The sequence below is a fragment of the Prinia subflava genome, chromosome 9 (assembly GCF_021018805.1).
Source record: "Prinia subflava isolate CZ2003 ecotype Zambia chromosome 9, Cam_Psub_1.2, whole genome shotgun sequence".
NCBI classification, from domain to species: Eukaryota; Metazoa; Chordata; class Aves; order Passeriformes; family Cisticolidae; genus Prinia; species Prinia subflava.
In genome coordinates, this window is record NC_086255.1 from 11,892,278 (window position 1) to 11,912,793 (window position 20,516).

At 44.4% G+C, this 20,516-nt stretch overlaps 1 protein-coding gene across 3 annotated transcripts in view; it reads left to right on the forward strand.

Moving 5' to 3' along the window:
• Window positions 1–20,516, forward strand: part of SH3PXD2A (SH3 and PX domains 2A) — a 259,186-nt gene that overhangs the window by 153,589 nt on the left and 85,081 nt on the right. For all 3 annotated transcript variants that reach the window (XM_063405375.1, XM_063405374.1, XM_063405373.1), the window contains exon 6: window positions 11,863–11,891. In XM_063405375.1, the coding sequence (XP_063261445.1) occupies window positions 11,863–11,891 (29 nt within the window). The remainder of the gene's footprint in view (window positions 1–11,862; window positions 11,892–20,516) is intronic.

A 20,516-nucleotide genomic window follows, 5' to 3' on the forward strand; every position in this document is an offset into this window, starting at 1 on the left:
GTTGTAAGCAGGGGAGGGGGGCAATCAGCTGCACAGGAGACAACAGGTCGAGGCCAGAAGAGGTGAAGCAGGGACGGGTGGAAAGCTGGTGCTTCAGAGGGAGCAGAGACAAAGCAGAAGGTTCCAGGAATTAGCTTCATCCCAGAGGATGACTGGGGAAGAAATTGTTAATAAATAGGTTTATTGGCAGTAGGACACTCCATTTCATGCTCTGATTCATAATCCCCACAGCTGCATCTCGTGGCTGGTGTGCCTGGATTCTACTTTTGAACCTCACTGGATTCTACTTTTGAATCTCACTGTATTTTACCATAATGAGAGATTATTCAAAATAGCACTGAAATCAGACTTGGAACTGGACTCCACAGTGTGAACTTCAGAATACAGAAACCTCCCAGGACCTCAGGGATGCTCTGTGGTGGATGCCACTGCCAGGCACAGCATGGCCTGCCCTGGTAGGAAAGGCAGTGTTCCTGCTGAGAGTGTAGATTCTTATTGTGCAGCTTCTGGCATTTCAGGTAACAGAGGGAGAAAACAGTGCACAAAAGCTTTTTGCAGGGCATGACATTTGCAGAACCTCATTGATATTCCAAGCTTGGGAACTAGTGACCAAGTGAGATCAACAACTGAAAATGAGGGAGTGTAATGCCTAACAATCAAAGGCATTTTCCCTTCACGCACATGTGATATCTATATATCACATATATACACATATAACTGAACAGTTAAAACAGGAATAAATTGCCAATGGCCATTTAGCCCTGCAAAATAGAGATCCCTCCTGTTGCAGAGAAATATGCCCTGAATCATCATTCATTTTGAAGGAACAAATAATTTCTCTTTTAGCTGAATAGAAAGATCTGCTCCTATAATCAGCTGAATGGATGGAAATAATTACATTCATTCATTATGCCTCTTCACTTTTATGAACATAGAACATGGAAAAAGATATTGGAAATACCACACACACTCTTTGGAAATGTATGAGGTGAATTAAAAGTTAATGTCTGGATGGAGATTTGGACAGGAGTTACATAAAAAGAACAAGGAGAAACTCACTGTTTCCTGCATGAGCATGTCTGAAAAACAGCAAAATTTGTATCTGAACCTGACAGCAAAATTTTTGTCTATTCAGACATTGCACTGTTTCATGGTGTGTGCAATTTGCATATGTTGTAAATGCATATAAAAAAGATATTTTCTTCTGTTTTACAGAGTTGTTTAATATTTAATGCTGGTCACCTTAGAAATTCAGTTGATTTGAGGTGTTTTGAGGCATATATGCAAGCATATATTTGAAGGTAACATGAGTTTTTTTATTTGCCCTTTTAATTGAGTAAGGGTCAAAAGAATTAGGATGGATCTGTACACGTAATGGAAAAACATTGCTTCTGCAAAGTTAATTTTAAGTTCAATATTATAATCTATCAAATACTAATCAAGCAAAATTCACTGGAAGTTTTGATAATTTAGGTTATGGGACTGTAAAACTTAGGGTATATCTATCTGTCTTTAGTCTCAGGAATCTTATGGTGGTCCAGGTTGAAATAATTGTTTTCTTTGTTTGCCTCCTAAATTGACCTGAGCATTGAGACTGAAACAATGTTACATCATCTTGAAGTACATGGCTTTTTAAATTTTTTTTTATTACAGAAAAAGAGAACCTCCATTCACTCCTGCGCTGCTCAAAAAATCCTTGACCCCAACTTCAGTGGGTCTTATACTTCCCAGGGTGGAATACTCTGGAAACTTTGTGATGCTTCTTTGCAAGCATCATGTAATTTAGCTCTTGTACCTTTCAGAGAGCATAAAAGAGTTGGACCTGCTACCAGAACTGGATATCTGAAAGGGGTTTGGTCACCTTGAAAAGTAACCCTAGTGTTTGAAAGGTTTGATCTTTAGGAAGGTGTCTCTGTTTTTTTCCCATGATTGATGCCTGTCAGTGATAATTTGGAATCATTTAATGAATCCCAACAGTTATATTGGGCAAGACAAATTTAGGACTTCTTTATTCTTTTATGTTTTAGTGTTAGAATCACAGAGGATGTTTTAAGACTGCCTGATCCTGGTAGGTAATCAGGGAAGACAAGTCTGCTTTTAGTAGTTGCCAATCCAGCAAAATTTACTAGATGCATTTACTAGCTATGTTTTGGAGTTTTACAGTGTCTGAAAAAGCTCAGTTCAAAGGATAGTGATTAGAGAAATTTCTTAGAGTTCATGAACTTGCAGTAGATCTTACATGCCATGATTTATGTCTCTTGACTAGTAAATTAAAGAACCTGATGACTTGAAAGATATTTCCATGTGCTGCTTTGTAGAAGCAGGCAGAAAACAATTCTAAGTAATATAAAATTGGTGTCTTATAGAGAATTACACTGTTTAGTACGCTGGAAAGACATTTGATGTTGCAAGACAGTTAACTGAGGACATGCTGCTGAGGCACATTTGGGAAGGAACCCTGCTTTAATCTCCCTGTTCTAACTGAAGGAAATGTAAAGAGGAAAGGAAAGACTGCAGTCACCAGATGAAGTCAGAGTTCATGCTGTGTGGGCTTCATCTTGTCTTCTCACATGCATCATAAGTTTTTGCCTCTCTTGGAAAAAATATTTACCATTCTTAGGGCCATATGTGCAACAGATGATTTTAAAAAGTCAGGGGAGAGATCTCCCACTAAAAGGGGATGTAAAACTAGGTAGGGCAATAGGGTATTTAACAGTGCAAAGTAAGTACAGATGCAATAGCCATCTGCTGTCTGTGCACACTGCAGTCTTAATCTTTCAGGTCCTACTGCCCTTGGATATGTATCAGGGGCAGCAAGACAGAGAAGTCCAAGCATCACATTGCTAAAAAGCTAGTTGAGTACACAGAAGAATTACACACCAGAAGAACACCACCAGAAAAAAAAAATAAAAAGGCAAAATTGTCCAGTACTAAGCATCTGGCACACTCTCCTTTGTACTGGGAGCCCAGAGGTCTAGCAGGGCTGGGGCCATGTCTGGAAATGCCTGTAAATAATTTCTTGCTTTGCCAAGTTAGAGACTTTAAAATGTCAAAAATGCCCGTGACAGCTTGGGATTTCTCTGTGTGAGCCTCCAGTATGAGAGCTGCTGCCAGCACTTGCACCATGCACTGGGATGGGCTGTGGAGAATCCCAGGGAGCATTCAGGAAACCCAGCACACACAGTGGGGTATGGGGCAAAGGAGAGTGTTCAGAGCAGGCTGTGAGTGGGTATCCTCATGGCTTGGGCAGTCAGAAAGAAAAGGGCAGGCAATTCTTCTGCTTTGTCTTCCTGTGAAAGGGTCCTGGTCCTGTGGGTCTTCCAAGGGCTTGAGATCCCCAGCCTCAATTCATCATGGGGAGTTGTATTCACAGGTGGGATGTGTTGCAGGAGGGTCAAAGGGAATTGTATGTCCCAAGGGCTTTCTCTCAAGAGCAGGGGGGTCAGCAGGAGGCAGGCAGCCCAAACCACTGTTGTGTGGGTCACTTCTCCTTTCTCAGGTCTCTCTGCCCAACATGAGGAGTGAGAAGAATTGCCTATGTCTTTGCTCAGCAACCCCATAAGCAAAGCAGCAGCAGCTGTAGCACTTACACCATTGGCCACAGGCACTTCCCAATGGCTCCTGATGGCATCTGTCCCCTGGTGTGAAGAGACCTGCTCTAAGCTGTGCCCAGGGCTTGTCGGATCCCACTGGCAGGTCAGGTCAAGCACTCAAAACTTTTGGGTTGCTTTGCACCCCTGGCTGACTGCATGAGCTTGCTCAGTCACCCTTTCTACATTCCTCACCTCTAAACATGTGATGAGGTGACTCAGTCCTATTGAACACACACCTAATTTTATTAGATAGTCATCAATATGTTTCATGTGCTCTCTATTAAAGAATTGCATGCTTGTTTCCTTGAATATCTGCTGGAAACAGCTTTGATAAACAGCTTAAGACAAGGGAATCTCATTACTCTTTATCAAAAAATATCCTATAGGTTGCCTCTTTAAGTACTGGATGCACATATGGGAGAATTGGGGATGATGAAGTATTCACTCAGATTGCTAGTTTCCGCTGCATTGAAGTCAGAGACATTGAAGGCACTACAGCATTTATAACTGATTTCCTGAACAGTGTAGCAAATGGAGATGAGAGCCCTTTTCTTGTAACTCACATGTGCAACAGAAATCACTTAGCTAACATAAATCACAACTAAATTGCTTTTAAAGGCTCACAAAACATTTCTGAAAGAGACAGGATGAGGAAACCATTTGCCACAGTAGAGTATGCCCCCATGATGAGTCCTATTAATGCCTGATCAAAGAGCCTTATTGGGTTTTCATTAGAGCCTGCTTGTGTACAGTTGAAATTCAGCAGTGATTTCAACAGAATAGGCACAGAAATATGCACAGGAGGTAAATTTAGGCAGGATTCTAAACCATCAAAGTACGTGATTAAAGACAATTTAATGTGCTGAGTAATGCAGTGTGATTTGGATGTAATTTATCCTAATCCAGTCTGATCTTTTACAGGAGAATATATTATAAGGCCACAATTAGGTGAGACCTGGGCCCCATCTGGCCTCCTGTCTCCTGCAGTGGCTTAGAGCCAATGCAAGAAACAAAGCAAATACAGAGTGAACTTCCCTTGTGTATCCTCTCTGTTTCTGGCATTCAACCACTATGGGACTCTTCGGGTCAAAACATCCAGAGCATGGAGTACAATAGCCACCATTTATCCTAGCTTCAGGAATTTATCTCATTGCTTTTTGAACCCATGCCTGGTTTTGGTGATTACAAAGTCTAACACCAGTGAGTACCATGATTCAGCTGCGTTACATGCAGAAGCTCTTCTCTTACTTTGATTTAAACTGCTGTGCTCCAACTATTCTTCCTGGTGCAGTAATTCAGGGGCAAAAGCCTTTTTGGACAAGCTGTGTCTGGAGCTGGGGTTGAGGCTTGCTAGTCTGTCACTTAGGAGTTTTCTCCTCTTCCTTCCCTCTCTTCATTTCCAAGGATTTTCTGGGGTGAGCGTTTTGGGGGTCACATTGTTGGTTCCATGCATCCTGTGGTGGAGGTGATGGTATCCTGCCTCTCATGAGCAGGTACAACCTGGCAGGCCGTGAGTGATGTCCCCTTTTGGGGAGATCCTCCATAGGGACAGGGAGATGGAGGAGACAGGGGCTAGGCACTACACACACAGCTCTGGGCAGTTAGCCTGAAACAGAAGTGGAACTGCTCAGGCTGCAGTTTAGAAACCCAAATCGATGATGTGCTTGCTAACCAGAGGTTGGACCCACATCTACAGAAACGAGAATTTGAGGCACCCACCCTCAAATCAGGGAGGGCTCAAGAAAATGAAATAAAGACTCAATGCCTGTGCAGACTTCTTAAGCTCTTAATCAGATTCATATGATCTATATGCAAGCTCATTAGTCCAACTGGTTTATAAGGTACATTTGAATTTATGACTCTGATACTCAATACTTAATTTGTAAATTTGATTAGATGCATCTTTTAAACATGTTGTATCTGCATGTAGCTGTTTGTAATAAAATTCCCAAGTGAAGGGCACAACTGGAAAACCTCCACATGAGAATGATTAATTTTTATTAACTTGTTTTTATCACTCAGCATTTATAACATAAAGGCTATAATAAAGTGACACATGCTTGGTCATTGTAAGACAGAGATAAATTCGGCCTCTCCACGAGGGACAAGCAGGGTCAGTTTAGAGGAGGTGAAGAACACCTCCACCCAGAGTTCTTGCTAAGGTAAATACATTTTTCTGTCCTGTGGAGAAATTTGCCATCTGTGAGAATAAACAAGGTAAACCAGAAACAGATGAGGATGTGACTCTTAGGCAAGACCTTGTTTTTATACTTTTTTCCAGGAAAAACTTGCTATAAACATCAGCATTGACTTTTTCAGGGCTGCTGAGGCCTCACAATAGAGGATCACACGGCGTTAGCTCATGGCTCCAGTGTTGAGCAGCTCCCAGCCATCTCTCCCTGGTGCCGGAGAGGCTGGGCTCTGCTGTCAGAGCGCCCTGCCCTGTATCTCACAGCCTGCTGGAACGCTGAATGTGCATTTTCAAAGCTCTGTCTTCTTCCAGGAGGATAATTTCATCATAAAAACATAATTGTGAAAAATGCAAGAGGCTAATTCTGCATTTCTTTAGCCTGAGCCAAATACTAAAGTTGCTCTCTGGAGCCAAGCAATCAACTTCACTGCTAAGGAATCTTGGGACAGAAATCTGTGGCATTTCTTACTCATTTATTGAAGGGCTTGGGTGCCTCAAACCCATCTCTTGTCCTTCTAACACCATTCTACATAAATAAAGAAATGGTAGCTGCTGCTCTCAGTGTGTCCATGTGAGGCCGAGATGGCCCATGGAGATGTCACTTGTCTTGGAGCTTGTCTGCATCCCCTCCACTTTGGACTTGGTGGCAGAGCTCAAGTTGTGCTGTGTGAGGTTAATCTCCAGGATGAGTGCAGAGCAGAGGATACTGTCTTTCCTTGTCCTGCATCTCTGCCTCATGATAGAAATCCATAGATCCAGGTATAGGGAGAGGAGACAGTGCCCATCTCCTTCCAACCCTGGCTTTCCCATGCAGGCTGAGGTTATTGGCATAGGGGAGACCTTTTCTGCACTGAGTAATTAAGTTTTCCAGTGTTGTGCTTGGAGTTTCACAGGGAGAACTTTGGTTGACTTTTACATTGCTGGGTTCAAGCAAGCTGTCAGAAGTTACTAAAACACTAAATCAGGATCTCCAGTTGGGTCCTGGTGAGCCAAACTGGGCCACCATTGTTATGGAATGCAGAGGAAGTCAGTGCAGCCTAAGCAGAAGCATACAGTACGTAAAGTTGGGCTGTTTGCTCGGCAGACATGCTGTGAAGACAACAGAAAGGTGACAGGAAGGCAAAATCCTCTCTTATGTTTTGCCCCTGTTCTCTTAAGGTTGTGATTGCACAGCAGTGGTTTACCCTTAGCAGCAGCAGAGGCTACGTGCAGCTGGTGAGAAGTGCCTGGGTTTGAAGTCAGGTCGACAGATTCTCTTCTTGCCCCACAAGTCCCTTTTGCTCGCGGCAAGGAATTCTGGAGTCTGGGGACCACCACAATGGGGCCCTTTCTCACAGGGCTGGAAAGCTTGACCTCTGCACAGAAAGGACAGATTCATGTTGGAGAGGGTTCCACAATGCAACGATTTATATCAGGAAATGAACAGAATGCTTTCTAAAAAAAAGATGATGAAGAAGAAGGATAAAAGCCTTCATCTGTTTCTTTGGCTTGAGGAAGAGATCAGCTGTGGTTTCATGATATCAGAGAATGGAATGCTGAAAGGGGAATATGTATAGCTGTGTGCATCCATGTGTTTGAGTTTCTATTCCTAATGCATAACATACAGAGATAATTTTGCTTAATTACATGTCATATGGGTTTCAGAGCTTAGTGAGAATGGAGATGCCTTCATGCGCATGGTTCAGCTTTAGCAATCTGAGTATCATCAGTACGAATTTCAGCCCTGCACTCTCCATATAGCTCCTGTGTGTTTGGATAATATTAAGGTGTTAGGTGCTCCTCCAGCCACAGTCCTTGGTGACGTGCCAATTCTTGGTCACCCTTGGTTTTGTGTCTTGTCTCAAACAGAAAATGTCAGTCTGGCTGTTGAGGAAAATACGTTTGGAGAGTTTCAAGATGCAAATGTATTCTCAGTGCTCAAGTTTCTGTGCACGTAAAGAGTAGTAGCAAAGTATTTTTGTATTGGTTTACTTTAAAAATAGTGTCACAGAATCTGATAGCCGTGCTAAGAAAAATAGTTTGTGAAAAAGCTGTCTTAGTTACTGACTGCAAACTTAAGTGTTGGGAAGGGGAGAATGGACTTCCTTGTAAAAACATTTCTGTGCTTTTAATCTGCCTGGCAAATCATTGGTGATTAAATGATAATCTGAGTTGTTTGTTTGAAATGTCATATATCTCCACCACAGTCTGCCCACACCACTAGAGACTTCTAGGAATTAAGGAGCCTGGGAACAGAAATGACTACAATGTATTTGAACATGAATTAACGAAAGTCGACAAATACGGAAAAATTTCAATTTATGTATTAAAATACTCTCGAGGATACAGGCCGATGTCCATTACTCAGGGTTTGTCACTGTCTCATCTCCTTTGGACAGCAAGCACTGAGAAGGAGACAGATGATTTACTCTCCCTTTAGCTTCTGTCTCGTCTGCTGCAGTGTCTGCTGTGCAGCTCCGCCAGCCGTGCTGCTCCGTGGGTCTGACAGCTCCTCATGTTTTGCAGGCACTCTTTTCCCTCATAGCTGAAACTCATAGTTGTCTGAAATCTTTGCTAAATGAGTTGAAGCTGAGCCTTGCTTTACTGACAGGCAGAGGCCCCGGGCTGGGCTGAAATGTGACGTATCTGGGAAAGGAGGAATCCCAGAGAGTGAATTTCCTGTGTCTGCTGTCCCACAGCAAGGGGGAGAAGCTTTCAAAAGTGCCTTTTCAACCATGGGTCCCACAGGGATGAGGTCCCCTGACTTAATCCATCACCCATCAAAGGGAAGCTGGTCCTGCAGGAGGCTTCTGCAGACTTGCTAGATGTCCACGGGTGATGCAGGAGAAACCCCTTGGGACAGATATAAATCAAAGTGGATTAGAAAATAGATAGGCACAATCTGTCACCAGTGCACCTAGTCACCTCTAGTCTTCTCCCCTTGGAACATTTCTTAGTCTCTATTGAACAAATGTCAGGATACTCCTCACTTTTTAAACAACTTTCCGATTGTGCCCCTGTTTGTGTGTATCTGTACGTATTTAGATAGATCAAAACACATGTACACAATGTTAATAAACATCAATGTTTATTAACTCTCAGTGAATACAGCAGCAAAGTCAGTCCCTAAAACTTTTCCATAAAGTTGTAAATACAACCTTCATATTTAAATTAGATTGCAAGTGACGTATTAATTCAACAGAAGATATTTTTATGATTCCAAAATTTCCAGACTGACTGTGGATAGCTTAATGTGCTAACAAGGCAGGCAGCTTTATAGCAATGTTCGTGGCCTTCCTTTCACATTCATTACTAGATTCCAAATGAGTAATGTTATCCTGGGGTAATGCTGGTGAGAAAGGAGATCCAGCTTCCCTCTCCTTTGTCGCTGTAGAAGAGTGTATCCAGCTTGTGTGACGTGCTTGACACCAGCAATGTTTTAATATCATTAGCAGCAGGAAGACTCAGCTAAAAGTGGTGCCCCACAGGAGGACTTTAAACAAAATAGCTAGATTCTAATTCAAAAAAGGCTAGAAATATCCTATCTTTGAGAAAAGTGTTTGTTCAGTATGGAGTGATCCTGGATAATGAAGAAGGGACCTGCCAGAGCTACTTTTAGTTCCACCCGCTGCTTTCATTGTTATTCTTACAGCTATGGTTGGCAGGGAGTTAGGATGGTGGTGTCTGTTCTCATATAGAAGTGGAAGAAGAATGGAAATACGTGTGTGTATAAAGATGAAAAGATAAAAAGAGCAAGAGCTGAAAAGAAAGTGAGCTTCCCTCTGTAGCTAGAGATATGGCATTGATTTTACCTTTCCTTGGAAGGGTTTTTCTTCTGAAAGATCACATTTTTTGTCTGATCTAAGGGCTAATGGTGTGCCACGTGCAGTCTGGGTTGCAGGAGATCAGAGTTTCTACTTGGAAATTGTTGCAATTAAGAGAAACCATTAAATAATTTCCTTTATTGGCTTGGAGACATAAATACTTCAGCCTCACACAAATGCTTCACTGAAAACAGTGAGGCTGAGAGGTATTAACCTTATATATCAACACTTGGGAGAGGGAGGATACATCAATGAATCATATGCAGGATAGCAAGACATAAAAAAAAAATTAAACATGGAGTCAGGCAGGGCTCCTTGCTGCTGCTGCTATTGCAAAGCAGCAACACAGGCTTTCTTCTTTAGCAGAAAAGAGGTGAAGAATATGTACACAAAGAGCACTCTACACAGCCAGAGAGACTTTTTGCTGTATCTCTTTCTCTTTTTTGTCCTTGCTGGAAGGAACAAGTTTTGGATTTCAGAGTTTCACTGTGGAGATGAAGATTTTATTTCAAGCTTCATTTTATTTGATACTGCTTTCCCCTGACTTAATGAGTAAAATGTTGGACTACAAAAAGGTAACAAGACAGGGAGACATGGGGTACCTGTTTTTTTTTCAGGAACTCCAAAATCAGAACCCAATTAAAGTTGACTTTAAAACTTACAGAAAGACCGAATGAAAAGAGGAAAACTAGCCACACAAGTTGATTGGCTTTTTTTTCTCATTAAGCCTTGTGAATTGGGTGGTGGTGGTGATGCAAATAACTATTTTATAATTATTAATTTATTCTAATTACCTATGTCAATCAATCATTACCTCATTTCTAATCATGTGAATTGAGTTCTGCATGCTAGGAGAGCTGTATTGACAGCTCCACAAAGCTCCAGACTGGTGTGGGAGCCAAGCTGAGGTAGAGGACTTCATTTTGGGGACTGTACCATCCCTGGCTTGGTCTGAGGGATCTCTGTTTCAGGCACATATAGCAGGAATTACATTTGCATATGATATCACTTCTGTAGAAGAAGCAACTTATTCATGAGCAGTAGCAGCATCACATCAAATACAGCTGCAGATATGGCTGAGAAAACAACCATTTATTGAAGTAGAAATGACACTGGGAAATTAAAAGAGGGTGCAAAAAATGACCCAAATATTACTGGAAGCAAATCCTAGACATGTAAGGCATGGGGATGCACACAAATTTCTGGGAGAAACCGAATTTACAGGTAGACATAACTCTGCCCTCAAGACGTGTTCAGCCGAGCCCCCAAACTCTTTAAAGTTTAAACAGTTTGGGACAATCCCCCTCGGAACCTCTGGAGGATGGAGCAAGGTGCAAGAGACAAAACCCCACTTTTGACAGCCCAGCCGCCCAGAGTGCAGAGGCTCCTGCCCGCCCCTCCGGTGGGATTCCCGTGAGGAGAACCTGCCAACCATCGCCTGTGAGGGGATTCTGCCAACCCTGGCAATGCCTGAGCAGCAATGCTGCCTCTGCCCGCACTCCTGCCTGGGCATCCCCCGCCAGGGCTGGCTCTGACAGGCTCCGGAGAGCACCGAGGGCGAGCACAGCCATCAGCCAAGCATTTTTGTCCTCAGTTTTGCTTATCCCAAATCAGTTCTTGCAGCTCCCTTCAGTAATTTCTTCCCCTCCCGTAGCAGCTGTCTGAGGTTTCAGCTGTTCTGCATGAGTAGAGGTGCCAGCACCCTTTAAATCACGATGGGAAAGTAAGGGTGCATGTTCTATCCTAGAAGAAGAAGAAAGGACAAAGTTTGGGGTTTGTTTTGTTTTGTTTTTCCCTTGTGCTTTCCAGAGATAACTAGGAGAGGACCGGAGGTTATTCACCAATTAACTAGCCTGGGGACTGGCAGCCGCGCCAGCTCAGCCCGGAGCAGCCGCATCCCTGCAGCAAACCCTTCACACTCCCCTTCCTCTCCGGGGGGACCTCAGGGGTTAATCCAGTAGCTGTGCATTTCATAGCGCGATTTGAAGGGGAAAAAATGACACCCCTCTCCCCTGCCTCGCCGCTGGTGGATGGTTCGCTCTGCCTGCCGGATCACATGCGCCGAGCCCCCGGAGCTGCGGCAGCCCCGCCGCTGCCGCTGCCGGGCCGGGGCTGCCCGGGACGCCCCCGGCCCCCGCCCGCCCTCACCTCCGCCGAAGGGAGGGAGGGCGCAGCGCCAGCCCTTCGGCGTATGGGTGGGAATTGGGGAGGCACCCGTTCTCTCACCACCGTGCCCAGCTCTAACCATGTCTATTTGTTGTTGTCTTTTTTTCAGGGATTATGGATCTTCGAAGAGAAAATCAGGTAAGACGCCAGCTTTTTTTTAATATGCTGCATGATTCTCGAGAGGACTTTACCCCCAGCTTTTCCCCTTCAATTTATTTTGTGTGGCATTAAATAGTGTAGCAGTTTAACTTTTTATTGCTGAATTGTGCTGGAGATAAGCATCAGTTTCTTTCCTTTGCACTGGATAGAAGAAACCCACCTATGTATAGTATTTTAAGTAACATGACTGCTCTTCTCTGGCTGTATTTATACAGCTCTGTCTCCAATAATGATAATTGTATTACATTTCTTTCTCTTTCATTGCAAATGGTAAAAATGCAGAGTCAGAGTTGGGGTTCTTTTCTGGAGGTAAAGGGTATGTTTTTCTGTTCTGGTTTGAATCTTTTATCATGCTTTTCCAAAAGGCTCTGGTGAGGCTTCTGATGCAAAATGTTCTCAGTGCTTTCTGGGTTTGGGCTGCCTCAAAGGCTGTAGCTTGGTGTTTTGTTCTTAAAATCCTGGATTGAAATGTCCTGTAAAACCCTGATTTGAAACGATATAAATCCAATTTTTTCCCTCCCCATGTAGCTCTTAGTGATTTTTACAGATGTGTTTTCAATAGGGATGTGTAATTATGGGCCTCTGGGTTTGGCTGCTCTGAGCTGGATGTGTCAGGGCTTTCTATTTTTTAATTTTTTTTTTCCCTAAGCAGCATTGAGCACCTGCAACTCTCATTGACTTTGTTTGGAACCTTGGATGCTTCAAACTGCATTTAGGGCATCCAGAGAGAAGCCTTTCAAACCAATACTGACTCCTGGAAAACTCTGGCCTATGTGCAGGGAGGGGAGGATTTTTTTTCTTCCTGCTTTTTAAGATGATAAAAAAACACTGCAGTGGCTTAGTCTCTGGGAGGGAAGGGAAGATGAATGTAACATATTGGACTCCAATGGCTATCACTGCCTAGATTGATTTGTTGGTTAATTATAAGGGCTTTTAAGCTGCCATCCTGTAATAAGCTAAGTGATGCACTAAAGAGAAGTTGTTGCATGACCCCGATGGCCTGTGTATCAATTGGCAGCTGCCTTTGCAGGTCAGTACTTTTGGTACCTTTCCTTGAATTTCCCTGAGGTGGGGTGTGGTGATGGAGAAGCAAGCATGGTACAAGATGCTGGTCCCACAAATAAACTAGGGCACGCTTGGTCTTCTAAATCTCCTGCAAAGCTACTCTCTGGGTTGCACTTCTAGGACTTTTTGAATTGAATATTAGGGAAAGTGTTTGTTCACAGCAGCCTGTGAATTAAACTGGCAGTAGCACCTTCTCTAGAGGATCTGACCATAAATAAAAAGATCCAAGTGACTTGGTAGAAGGCAGAGCTGAATGTGGGAGTTCCTGGCTCAGTGCCACATCCTGAGCACTAGGGGCTTTTGGGCCATGTAAAAATCTTTGAAAAACGTTGCTGAAGTCTCTGGGGCAACCTGATTTAGCACTGACCTGGAACAGTATTAGGAGACACAGAGAGCTTTGGGCTCAGTGCACCAGTTTACATGAAAGAGTGTTGCAATTCATGTGCAAGAGATGCGAGGAACTGCTTTGGGAGTGGAAGGAAACTGCTGCCTCTCCATTCATGTGGCTCTGGGGGCAAGTTGGAGCTGATCTGCTATGACATCATGAGAAAAGCAACTGAGTCAGTGTAGCTGGGATGCCTTTTGTGGATGCTCTCCCCTGCTGGACTCTTCGGCCCCCTGCCCTGAGAACCCCAAGTGGCATGGCCATTCATCCCTGCGAGAGGCACTCAGGTTGGGCTCCCTCCTTTGGCTGTCCCAGCTCCTCATGCTGCCAGATCTCCTTCTGGGACTTCTTTCCTTTTTGGTGCTGGGATGTTTGTGCAGCCAGGGCTTGGAGACAGTGGAGCTGAGGGACACTCTTTTCTCCACTTACCCTGTACACAGAGGAATGTGAAGCAGGGCTAAGAACAAATTGAGCTGCATAAAAGGGACTCTGTTCTCAGCCATCTTCTTGCTTGATTTTAGAATGGCAGAGGAATGCTTCCTTCTGTTTGGAGCTGGATGTTGTGGGAGTGTGCACGCAATGAGCAAAGGAATATGCCAAGGGAGTCACCAGTTACAGCCTCTAACAAAGACCAGCTTTATGACACTTTCAAAAGGGATGGGGTAAATAAGCACAGATTTTCAGCATTGCTATGATGGTCTTTTAAGATAACAAATAACTTTGAAATGCAGTTTCTTCCATAGGTGCAGATCATGGAACTACTGCATTTTTAAACAACAGACAAATAGGCATTTTTAAGTGCAGTCACCTCCCAGCAAATGAGACCTTATGAACATCTTGTGTCTTGACCAAGGATGTGCTGGGAGGAGGCTGTTGGGTGTGAGCACAGCTGTCCCACATGTCCAGCAGGAATCCCACAGCTGCTGTGTCTCAGGCATGTGCAGGCATGACACAAGCATGGCCAATTGCAGAAACATTTGGAGAATGCCTCAGCCAGCCAACGTCACCTCTACCCTGACCTCTGCCTTGCCAGAGTGAGTGTCTAGCTAGTCCTCTGCTCGCCCCTTGGAGCAGGGAGAAACTGGATAAGTTCAGAGTTTAATAGGAGTTACGGAAACATTTACCGCTGCAGTTGATGTTGGTTGTAAACATTTGAGACCTTCTGAACCAAATGCAATAGCGTGGCACGTCCTTAGCTAAACAAAAGGGAGTCTTGTGCTGATCTGGGGCATCTCTGCATGCCAGCCCTGAGCCAGGCTTCCTCTTGTGCAAAGGACTGTGTAAACACACAGCCCTTTGCTTGGATATGATCTAATTATAAACACTTTAACCTGCAGCCAGCTCAGAGACCTGGAACTTCACTGGGGCTCTGTGAAGGCACAGGCATTTGCTGTGGCCTGAAATGCCACATGTGCTGCTTCTTTGGATGTGGGGGGCTTTATTTGATACACTGCAGAGCTGCTCAGAAAGCTGCCTTCATGTTTCCAGGCAATTGAATTGTTGCTCTGTGACCATCTGTCAGTGCTGGAGAGCCCTCAGTACAACTGTGAGGAGTGGTTACCATGGGTGTATTCTGTACACTTGCAACAAATGGGCTCTTCTTGGTCCACGCAAAGACCCTCTGCAGCAAAATGGGAAGGAATTACTTTTCAAGCTGCAATTTGTCAATTGCATTAGCCAAGTGAAGAGCTACTCATTTCTCACTCAGAATAGGCATTACTTCTGTGCTGGCATCCATTGTGTGTTTTTTTCTGTCCTCAAATCAAAATAAGGGTAGAATTGCTGCAAGTCCAGGAATGGATATTTGTATGGTACATTACAAGCCACAGATTAGGTTAATCCATTCTGCAAACCCTACCAGCTACCATCTGTGCATGGTGAACTAATTAACCCTTGAAATATCTGCTAATCCTGATGTGGCTTATAAAACCAGTTGGAGTATGTTTCTCCCCAAAGATGTCATTGTGTCCCTTACCTCACAAACCCCCTTGCTGGCTTGAGAAAGCTGCAGACTGCTGGAGTAAGATCTTGCCCTGTCTGCTTGCTGAGAATCTTTCCTGGCTGGTTTCATGCCAAAGCAGTCAGATCCCAGTCACGAAGCTGAAGCAAGCAGCTGGGACCTGGTGTTTGGTGGCAACAGGGAGCTGGTGTGGGCTTCACAACTTTTCTACACTGAGTCTCAGTGCTCCTCAACTCCTGAGAGGATTCTCTTTGCTAACAGTGAGATCACATCCAGCACAAGAGGTGCTTTCAGAGTGATCTCTGCCACCTGCCTCATAGGCAGCTAAGCCCTTGTGTGTGCCTGGGTAGAAGCACTGCTGGGCACCCCCTTCTGATCATAACCAAACACCCCCTGCTCTGACTGTCCACCTTGCTGCTGGGGACATAGCTGGCTTCAAGCCATTGCTTGGTGGCTTCCTCTGGCACCTTGTTGCTGTGCTGTAGGGTGCTTCTCGAAGTGAAGGGGAATAAGCTTTAATAATAGAGAAGTCATGGCTCCATCAGTCCTGCAGTGTTTCCTTTCCCACGTTGTTAGATCCTGTCTGCATCGAGCTGGCTCTGCTTTGGCTGAGTCTGGCAGCTGAAGTCTGTTTTAAATAGTAATTGAGCACTTAGAATATTGAGTTAATGATTTGGTTCAAGCCAGTGTTGCCTCAGGATGCTGATGAGGCTTCCTTGAATGAGTAAACCATTATCCAGCTGGGTTTCCCTGTCCAATTTTTGGACTAGCAAGATAATGGCTACACACAGCCAACAATCACTGCTTTCTTTCCCTCCTGTAATCTAAAACTAGGAAGGATATATCTGCTGGCAAGTAAATAAGAACTTCAGAGTCCATTGGAAGATACTTCACAAACTTTTTATAGAAACATCTGTAATGCTGTCTTTTTCCTCAATGGAGAAATTACTTAGCAGAGTTGAGAGAGTTTCAGCAGGGACAAAAGTGGGGCCTTGAGTGAGAAACAAGCAGATTGTTGTAACAACACCAAGGGCCCTTGTGGCTGATCCCATTGTGGGATGCTGCCTTGGAATTATGGGTGGAGTTGATGGCCAAAGTTGCTTTCTTGTCCTAATTCTTTATTGCTAGAGAAACTTTCTTCCTCGCCCTCATGCACCAAGGATGTGCACTCTGTCAGCTTCAGGGAATTGCCTTAATTGCTATTTCTTTGCATTATTTGGGATAGGTTTTTTCCTGCTGTCACTGTAATTACCAAGGGAAATGGCTCAACTTGTGGCTTTTTCTGTCCTTACAGCTGAGCTATGCTCATCACTTCAGAGCTCACCCTTTCTGATCCTGTCACATTGTATGTGTCTAGCCTGCACTTAGAGTTCCATGGCATATCTAAAGGAGCTTTATTTTCTTGACTTAGTCTGAGCTGCCTCCTTTAAGAAAATGTAGAGAAAATTAATAGTGTGTGCCACCCCTTCTGTGCTTAATCATTCAGTGGGGTCGCAAATGTGTGAGCCCCCAGCTGGACCAGCAGGGCTATGTGGCTGGAGCTGGTTTTTCCTGTTGCAGGACTGAGGTGGTGACCCTGGGAACAAAGCTTGGTTGATGCAATGGAGTGTGGAGGTCTCTGCCAGCTTCACAGGCCTGTGGCAAACATTTAGCTACATGCAGGTACAGGGTGAGAAGGGAATGTACAGCCTCCAGCCCTGGTAGGTGTTGTGTAGTATTTGAGGGAAATGGCTGCAGTAGAGGGAGAAGGAAGGACTGCTCCAAGAGACATAGAGTGTTGCCTTTCCTTTGCCTTGAGGTTGTTGCAGTATTGATGGGATGTCATCTGGAGTGGTGTCTAGTATTAAACTTTCAATATTAGAACTGGGGGCACACCTTAACTAATCCAGCTGACTGAAATCTGTCTCAGTTTTACCTTCTCAGTCAGAAGAACTCTTAAGCCTTTTAACTGGGTTCTCAAAGAAGCTGTATCTAAGTGTGTTACTAAAGAGGCTGAAATATCCAATTAACTGCCATGGTCAATCCCAGCATGAGGCAATGCATCCTCTCTCAGGTGACTGCAGCAGGTGCTGGGGACTACCTGCCCCAAGCAGGGACTTGGTCATTGCTTAGTGAATCTGAGCCCAGGTGGCAGCAACAAAGCTGGAGTGGGGTTTTTAACTCAAATGTTACTTTGAGTCATTCTGCTCTCATGGTGTTTGTCTCTGAAGTCTGTTTCCCTATAGTCCCTTTGAAAGCTTTAGCTTGAAAGGTTTTTTGGGTTTTTTTTTAAGATGGTGAAAAGGGCTGCAAGTCTGTCCAAGCCCATGGCAAGGTCCTAGGAACATCTTAAATCATGTAACTTGGTGTCTTAATCCTTGTAAGAAATCTGTGGTATGACATGATCCCTGCAGACTGAGGCATGTGCTCTTGTTTGTATCCTGATGAATCACACGTGTGCACTGTGCTCCTTGCATTGTTCCCTACAATTAGGGCAGAAGCAGTGATGGTGGACTGGCTCCTTGGTGCCATTTGGCCTGTTGATGAGGATGGCTGGATGGGATAGTTTGGCAGTCACTATTTTATAACTTTACCAGCATGTACTGACAAGATTGCTCTTGATCAGAAATTGTGATCTGTTCCCTCATCGTATGATTAACCTTCTTGGCTGTATGTACTAATTACTGCATAGAATTTAAAAACAGCAGATTCTGGCAGAACATTCTGGTTCTCACACAGCTGCTTTTTTTTTTTTTTTTCTGGAAGATAAAGGATTTAGTAATAAAAGAAGGGTAGAGTAGGCAAAAACATAGCAATTAAGGACAAAACAAACTTTTTCATTTAATTAGTGGGGATGTACATCTTGGGCCTGTTTCTGGAAGAAGTTAGTAGTCACTGATCGCAGTGTGCATCTTGAATTCAGTCATCAATGACAGAGCTTCCTCTTCTCATGACTGAGAATTATTTTTCCTCAGGTAGGGAATTTGCTAAACTTCTAATCAGTTTATTGGCTTTTGTTTGATGCAGTTATTCCCCAAAGACCTAATTCTCTTTCCTGAGTTTTTTTTTAATGAGACTGTAAGTCTTTTTCTTTTTAAAAAACCAAGTTTTCATATAATGAGAGGAACATCCATTCTGTGGGTTTGGGTTTTTTCCAAGGCAAGACTACTCCTGTGTTCAGGTGCACTAGCAGAGAGCAGGATTTGAGGAAGAGCTGTGTCAGGCAGATTTCATGTCCTTGCAGCATCTGTGTGTGCATGACCCAATTCTGCATCTTCAGTCAAGATGTGAATCTGTCCACTCCAATCCCACGCTCCAAATCCAGTCTGTAGTATTCTGGCAGAAGAAAGCTGATCTCACACTTCTCCTTGTACACCATATTTTTGAAGTCACTGCTTAAACTGAAGTGCTTTGGACTTCTGCCTGAGGCTACTGAAGAGAAGAGCAGATAGGAGACTTTATTCCACACTGCTTCACTTTTCTGCTGACAGGACATGTGGCCCGTTAGATGTATAGGATCACTGTCATCTTCTGGGTGGCCCATATGCTGGGGTGGGAGGAAGATGGGATAAGAGAGAAAGAGATGTTTGTGTATTGTGTGGGTTTTTTGTTTTGCTCCTTGGCTTTTAAACTCAAGTGTGGGGAGGACAGGGTGCAGGATTAGGGAGAAGAATGTGTTTGTGTTCTTTGCCGTTCCCAGTTCAGCATCGGTGCTGCAGAGAGCCCTGTGTGCAGGAGAGAGGGCAGGGAGGGCTGGAAAAATGAGGTGTGGCTTGAGCACAGCCATGGTAGAACAGCTTGAACCCTGCAAATGCCTCAGAGAGTCTTCAGCTGAGCACAGAGAAAGCACTTGGTACCTTAGAGGATATAATGGCATTTCTCTTGTTTTTAAGGAATTCTCTGTTCTCCATCTGCTCCTGTTCTGCCTCCCTCTTCTGTCTGTTGGTGGCAGATGGTATTAATGCTGCCTATGTGGGTTTTTCCTCTCTTGCACAGAGAGTACTGGTATTTTGATTTTGGCACACTGTATCAGGCAGTTGAGAAGTGCATTTGGGAGCTGGAGCAGAGGGTGATGATCCTCAGCCACTGCAGGAATCTGTATGTGGCACAGATGGCTCTGGCTGGCTGAGAGGAGCAGGTAACATCTTCCCTGGGCATTTTGGGTAACTTAGGCTGGTGAGCACTTGAATCTCTCTCCTCAGATTCTGGAAGCCTGGATGTAGGGCGTGTGTCCTATTGAGAGCACTCTGCCCTAAAATAGCACTCCCATGGTGCATCCAGCTTTGTGAGTGGCTTCACACCTGTCCCATTCTAGCTGGCCTGGGTCCAGGCTGCGTGACAGCACAAATCCTCTCTCCAGTTCGCTCTGGATGGAGTGGCTCAGCTAACAGGAAATGGCTGGAAGCATTACTTACAGAGGTGTCCAGCAGGAGTTACAATGATTATTGGCAGTCTGTGCCTGGACAGCCAATGCTGCTGAGTGTTCTGTGCTTGGCAGCATGGCTGCTTCACAGTTGAGACTTGACTCTTGCTCCATTTTTTGAGCCACACATGAATCCCAGCATGTGTACATACCTGTGAGGTTCCAAGTGCAACGTCTGGGGCTTTTCTGCCCTCCTCCTTGGCAGTGCTGGAGGCTGTTTTTTTCCTCGGAGGGGTGATGCTCTCAGTTTGTACAGCTGTAGATGTGGATTAGCATTCAGATATTCTAGGCACTTCCCAGCAAAACTTGGAGCTGCTACAAAACTGTATGTGCAGGGGCTGTACCACAGTGATCATGTGGGAAACAATCCCCACTTGCCATGTGGAAAGAGTTAATGTGAGCTATGGCTGCCAGAACAAAAACTAAACAGTCCTGGATACTTCTGGGTCTGCGAATGGGATTAAAATGGGTTTTTACAGAAGTAAACAATGTGGAAAATTGGGACTAGGTTTTCTTTGTGTTTGTACTTTTAGAAAGGATGAGGCTGTGAAAATGCAGCTGTGAGCGTGTCACTGTGCAGTTTGTCGAGCACACGATCCTGTGGCCCCAGTCCTCCGTTCCAACTCAGGAAAGGGCTCCCTGGTTGTGGATTTCTCCCCTGCAGGAGTGAGTTATCCAGATGATGAATTTCTGAGGCACGCTCGAGTCACGTGAAAGCCAGATGTGAACATTTTCCAAGCAGTGTGTGTGGGTCTAGCCTACGCCAGGCTACGTGGCAAGTGGACGTGGTCT